This window comes from Crocodylus porosus, unplaced genomic scaffold (genome assembly GCF_001723895.1).
Source record: "Crocodylus porosus isolate Cpor-Errol unplaced genomic scaffold, CroPor_comp1, whole genome shotgun sequence".
Taxonomy (NCBI): domain Eukaryota; kingdom Metazoa; phylum Chordata; order Crocodylia; family Crocodylidae; genus Crocodylus; species Crocodylus porosus.
Genome location: NW_017728886.1, coordinates 253329956 through 253336880, shown reverse-complemented (window position 1 = coordinate 253336880; position 6925 = coordinate 253329956). Strand labels below are relative to the sequence as shown.

Below are 6925 nucleotides of genomic sequence, written 5' to 3'. Positions count from 1 at the left end.
TATAAACTGTTCAGAAAGGATAGGCAGAGGAGAAGAGGAGGAGGAGGAGTTGCACTTTATGTAAACATATGATTACTCAGAGCTCCAGTATGAAACTAGAATAGGCCTCTTGAAAGTCTCTGGGTTAGGGTCAGAGGGGAGAGCAACAAGGGTGATGTCATGGTGGGAGTCTGCTACAGGCCACCAGACCAGGACAACGACATGGATGAGGCTTTCTTCAAACACCTAGCAGAAGTTTCCCAATAACAGGTCCTGACTCTCACGGGGGAGCTTCAATCACCCTGATTTGTGCAGGAAGGGCAATAAAGCAGTACACAGGCAATCCAGGAAGCTTTTGGACAGTGTTGGGGACAACTTCTTGATGCAAGTGTTGGAAAGGGCAACTAGGGGCCATGCTCTTCTTGATCTGCAGTTCACAAACAGGGAAGAATACCTGGGGAACACCGAAGTGGATACAAACATGGGCAGCAGCAACCACGAGATGACTGAAATCAGAATCCTGAGGAAAGGAACAAAGGAGAGTAACAAAGTAAGAACATGAACTTCAAAAAGCAGACTTCGATTCACTCTGATGGGCAGGATTCCCAGGAAGTCAGTCTGAAGTGGAAAGGACTCTAAGAGAGCTGACTGTACTTTAAAGAAACCTTACTGAGGGCTCAGGAATGAACCAGCCTGAAGACTAGCAAGTATACCAGAAGACCAGCTTGGCTTAGCAGGGAAACTCTTCAGTGAGCTAAAACACCAAGAGGAAGCTTACAGGAATTGAAAACTTGGACAAACAACTAGGGATGAGTATAACAGTTTGGCTCAGGTGTGCAGGGATGAAATCAGAAAGGCCAAAGTGCAAATAGAGCTGAAGCTAGCAAAGGACGTGAGGGATAACAAGAAGGGCTTCTATAAGTATGCAAGTGACAAAAGTAAGTTCAAGGAAAGTGTGGGTCCTTTACTGAATGGGGGAGGCAACCTAGTGACAGATGAAGAAGAAAAGGATGAAGTACTCAATTCCTTTACCCCAGTTTTCATAGGCAAGAGTGCTGAAGGAGTTGGCAGATGCGACTGCAGAGCCACTAGCATCAAACTTGAAAACTTGTGGAGATTGAGAAAGGTCCCAGACAATTAGAAAACGGCAGATATAGTGCCCATCTTTAAGAAAGGAAAGGGGGATCCAGGGAACTACAGACTGGTCAGCCTCACCTCAGTCCCTGGAAAAATCATGGAGCAGATCCTCAAAGAATCCATTTCTAAGCACTTGGAGGAAAAGAAGGTGATTAGGAACAGTCAGCATGGATTCACCAAGGGCAAGTCATGCCTGACCAACCAGATTGCCTTTTATGACAAAATGACCAGCTCGGAGGAGGCTGGAAGGGCAGTGGATATAATGTACCTTGACTTTAGCAAGGCTTTTGATATGGTCTCCCACAACATTCTCACAATAAGGAAGTGCAGGTTGGATAAGTGGACTGTAAAGTGGATATAAAACTGAATGGACTGTTGGGCTCAAAAGGTAGTAATCAATGGCTCAGTGTTTAGTTGCCAGTCAGTATTAAGTGGAATGCCCCAGGGGTTGGACTTGGGGTTGGCTTTGTTCAATAACTTCATCAACGACCTGGAAGATGGGATGAAGTGCACTTTCACCAAGTTTGCACATGACGCTAAGATGAAGGGAATGCTAGATATGCTGAGAGGGTAGGGCTAGGATTCAGAGAGACCTCAACAAATTAGAGGAGTGGACCAAAAGAAATCTCATGAAGTTCACTAAGGACAAGTGCAAAATCCTGCACTTAGGACAGAACAATCCCATGCACCGGTACAGACTGGAGGCTGACTGGCTAAGCAGCAGCTCTGCAGAAAAGGCCCTTCTTATGAAGAAGGCTATCAGTGTACTGGGCTGCATTAGTAGGAACATTGCCAGCTTATGGAAGGAAGTGATTCTTTCCCTCTATTTGGTACTGGTGAGGCCACATCTGGAGTATTATGTAAAGTTCTGAGAACCCTCACAGAAAGGATATGGACAGATTGGAGTGAGTCCAGCAGAGGGCAACGAAAATGGTTACGGGGCTCGGGCACATGACTTCTGAGGAAAAGATGAGGGAACTGGGCTTATTTAGTTTGGAGAAGAGAAGACTGAGGGGGGATTAACAGCAGCCTTCAACTCCATGGGGTGAGGGGTCCAAAGAGGATGGAGCTGGACTGTTCTCAGTGGTGGCAGATGACAGAACAAGGAGCAATAGTCTCAAGTTGCAGCAAGAGAAGCTTAGGTTAGATATTGGGAAGAATTCTCTCACTAAGAGTAGTAAAGCACTGAAACAGGTTACCCAGAGAGGTGGTGGACTCTCCATTCTGGGAGGTTTTTAAGACCTGGCTAGACAAAGCTTTGGCTGGGATGATCTAGCTGGGGATGGTCTTGCTTTGAGCAGGGGGTTGGAGATCCCTTCCAACCCTAAAATTCTATGTTTCTATGTAATTTATAGGAACACATACACAGAGGGAAAAAGAGAAGTAGGAACAAGGCAAGTCATTACACAGGTACACTAAATCTTGTAGCAGAGGGAGTTTCCATGAATGAAGGATTTCCCACAGTCTATTTTTGTACATAGTACTGCAATCCAATTGTTCATTTCTTACTCAACAGGTTGCTGATTCACCCAGAAGAGGATGCTGCTTCTGCTGCAATTTAGGTCAATATAACTCGGCTTTTGTACACATGTAACTATATTTCCTTGTCATTTTCAGTGTAAGCTTTTGTTTTATCATGTAAACATTTGAGTGACAAGGGTATGGATTGTTTAAAGTGAAGGGGGAGTGGGGTTTCAAGTATTAACAGCAGTTATCAGCAGAAAGATGTATTCTTTCAGCCTCATGCTTTGTACTGCCACATGATGTTCCCTTTAAGTGAGGTTTATAACAAGAAGGTGAAGCATAAATACCCTGTCACATGTTTGAGATCACTGTGTTCTTCAGTTTATTCATGTACAATAGCAAAGAACAAATAAGCACAAAGAACGATCAGATGGGCATTTTTTTTCTGACCTGTAGGTCAAACTCTGTTAACACCTCATAAATGATGAGATCTGCCTCTGAAGAATAAGGGCTTAGTACTTTGTTCCACAGAAAATGTTGGGACTTCTCTTGGGTCCTTCCCAATCAGTGAAGAGCCTGGCTAAGGGAAGCCGCTTTAATGGAATATTCTGCCTGCAGCTGGTTCCACTAAAAGCCGTCCCGACTTCAACAATTATGAAGAAGGTCAGAAGTGCAGGAAGAGGGAAAGATGATGGGAAGTTTGGAGGTCAGCCATACACAGCAGAGTCTGCTCACTGAGGTCAGATACTACAGTGATAGGTACAGAAGAACAAGCACTAAAAGATGACAGAGAACTAACTTCTATTGCCCAGGAGCAGTTACAGCAAAGCAACTGCTATTCTCCCCTGCTATCTCTGTACTGTAGGCACCCATATGATGCTTTAGTTCCTCACGCCATCACCTGTTCAGAATATCAATGGTGGAAAGTACAAAGTATCCCCCATTCAGGGTTGGGAAATAGAATAGGAGAAGTGGGGCAGAAGATTAATCATTATATTTTACTGAGCATATAACTTCTCATACTCTTAACTGTATAGACTGCCTTGGAGCTGCAGCTGCTGTTGTTACTTGAAGCAAAAACGGAAGGCTTTGTTCACGCTGCCCCTCCTATTCCAGCTGCTATGACTGTTCCCCAACAATGATATGGAACGAAACTATTAGAGGGAGGGAACTTGTTTTAGCAAAAAACTGAAGAGTTTGTGGGACATTTACAACAAAAACTAAATGAAAATTCTTCTCAAGACCATGTGAGTGTATAAAGCATACACTGCACATACAGAGTTGGCAAATCCACACGTTAAAGATACACATTTATCATTCCCGTAACAAAGTGCCCCCAGAATAATCTCCAGTTCAACCAAGCTCCAAAGCACATAAAATCGGTGGGAACCGAGTATGTATTAAAGTGCTTTCCTAAGCAGGCAATGGGCTTGCTCTCATCTCATGCATAAAATTAAGTATGGGCATGAATGCATTGCTGACTCCTGGGCTCAAGAAATAAACATCTTTTAATGTCAAAAGTCCATTAAAATAGCTATTACAGAATCATACAATGATAACTTATTGGTTAATTAGATGGCCAGTTTCTATTTTGTTTAATAGATTGCAGTCCTGATTCACATGTTGCCAATTCTCCTGTTACTGAAGACTTAAAAAGGTCTGGGTCAAGTGTACCAGAAGACATTTAAAAATTACGTGTACTCTAACAAAATATGTTGACCTTTGTCTGGCGTTTGAAATATTTAAACCAGATCCTCAGCTATTATGTGATAAGTGCAAAGGGAATGCTTATTAGAGCCAATGCAGGAAACAGTACTTATAGTTAAAGTTGCCCAACATTTGTCATTATAAGCACTGTTTCCAGAACCTTACAAAAAATAGAGAGCTTTACCAAAATAGTTACGTGCTGCACACCTTAACCTTACTGTGCCCCTCCCTCCCCCCACCCCTGGAAAATTACTGCAAAAACAACACAGCCATTTCTTAGAACAAGAGGAGAGAAAAAATACATTATTTTGTTCTGTGAAAATTCCTGACACCTGTTGCACAGAAAAAATGATGCTGCAAGCTTTGGAGCAGAGATCTGCTACCCAGCAGGCAGGTTACAAGTTTTTTTTCCTGGTTCTGTTAAAAATCAAGAGAAAATTGGTCAAACAATGAGCTTCTAAAAGTCTGTTTGCCAATGCTCAGCCAAGACTATTTGCAATTTGACAGGCAGAGTCTCCAAAGAATCAATCTGTACTGAGCATAAACTACAGGGCTGAAGGGACTGAAAAGAACTTCCCTTGCAACTGTTCTTAATGGCAGCTGGAGACTGGTGTGGGGTCAGATACGGGATCTGAAAGCAACAAGACTAGCTTCCTTGGATTTTCAATTCTCCCTTTGCTGATGCCCAGAAAGCAGCGAGGAGAAAAAGAATCTGCCCTGCAAGGAGGCAAAAAAGTGAGGAGCCGAGTCAAGCGAGTAGCAAATAGACAATGTGAAAAGAGGAGCCAGTGGAAGTTGAGATATGACAAGGCACCAGAGCTAAAGGGAGCATAGGAGAAATGGGAACTGGGATAAGGAACCAAGGGACAAAGACTGCAGTGGTGTTGGGGAAGAGAATGGACAGACTGGCAGGTTCACTCAAATAAAGAAACGTGCTTGGGGAGAAGGCATCTGGGTGGAAGATAGGGAGGGGAAGTCTCTAACTACGAATACAGCGGGCTCCAGAATCTGGAATGAAACCCAAGATTCCCAAATTGCATCATTCCTCTGTTGTCAGCAAAAAGCTGTGAAACCCACTGCCAAACTGTGTACCTCGTCCCCCTCTAGTGGCTTGCTTATATAAGAGATAGCAACCTTCTGTTCAAGTGGTACAGGTCTGTCTGTGGTGTGACTAAGTATTCTGGCTCTGCCAGTAACTCCACATGGGAGTGAATCTGGGGTTCTATATCATGGAACTCGTCTTTGTTCAATTACTATTTTAAAAGCCAAAGTGATTTGCTCAGAATCACACAGAAGCTGATAACACAGCCAGGAATAGAAAGTGGCATTTCTCATTTGTGAAAGTGACATTCAATTTTTAAGTCACATCATCAGCTTCTCTATTTCTGAAGCCACCTGCCTCATTCCCTACACAAACAAAGCAGGCATCTTATAGGACAGCCGTCTATTAACTACACAATCCTGATTCGTTTCTTGAGGACTGCCCATCCCGTGTATTGACTTGGGCAGGTGTGCTGTGGAGAAATAATGTGAGTGTGCAATTAATAACAATTACTGTCCATACACACAAGGATGCCAAATCACAGCTGCATTGGCAACCTCAATTCTGTCATCTCCCAACCTTTAATGCTTGGTTTCATAACCTTCATGTTTTTAATGTAGTTTTTTACAATAATTAAAAGAAAGTGTACTACAAAGTTACAAACATTTTCCATATTTAAGAAAGTAGTGATCAGTTACCTGATTTACTGTAGCTTCAATTGCTTGCATGTAATGGTTTAGTTGTCTGTCCATTGTGGCATATTCTAACATCACATTTTCCATAGTGTTAACCTCCTCTATATCATCTGCAAAACAAAATATTCTGTATGTAGGTGTTCATCACTACTTTACATAAATGGGAACACAACTGATTAGGAGTTAACTAAAGTCATTTGCAATTGTTTTAAGAGTAAATATGAAAATACAATATTAGGGATGACTTGCATCACAATGAACATAAATTCTATTACGTGAAGATGCATCAAGCCTCTCATAATTTAGTTACAGCTGAGATCCGTGAAGGGTTAAATAGTTTATAAAATCTCCATAACTATCTGTTTAAAAGCATATATCTTACCATTTACAATTAGCTAGTTAGTTCCACATATAGTCGAGCTCTACATATAGGCTAGTTTATACAAATTTCTTATTATGAGGTATCTTTCTAAAATATGTTTCAATCACAAAGCAACTGGGCTACAAAGAGAAGTCACTAGGAAAAAAAAAAGGTAAAGTGATTCATCAAGCAATCATATGATTATAACGATTTTGCCTGGCATTAAAATCAATGAATGAAAATGTACTTTATGTCCCCTGATTACCCTGGATAAATTATGATTGAACTACAAGTCACTGGAATAAAAGTTTAATATACTCACTCATACTCTGCATTTGACAAGACTGTGGCAATTCATGTCATAAAATGTAATGCCATTAAATTATTTAATTCTGTTAATTTCATAATGGCGAGTCAGTGCTTTTCTTTCTTTGCAGATACAGAAGGCAAATAAAATAACCTATGAAGAACTTCTTAAATTTGTGAATATAAATGTAAAAACAACATTCAAGATTTGTATTTTTCAGCAGGTATTTTTCA

At 41.4% G+C, this 6925-nt stretch overlaps 1 protein-coding gene across 1 annotated transcript in view; it reads right to left on the bottom strand.

The window, feature by feature from the left end:
• LOC109321964 (E3 SUMO-protein ligase NSE2-like) overlaps nucleotides 1–6166 on the bottom strand; it is a 154166-nt gene extending 148000 nt beyond the window's left edge. The window contains exon 1 of the mRNA XM_019552710.1: nucleotides 6028–6166. Coding sequence (XP_019408255.1) covers nucleotides 6028–6111 — 84 coding nt within the window. The 5' untranslated portion in view covers nucleotides 6112–6166. The remainder of the gene's footprint in view (nucleotides 1–6027) is intronic.
• Between the last annotated feature and the right edge of the window lie 759 nt (nucleotides 6167–6925).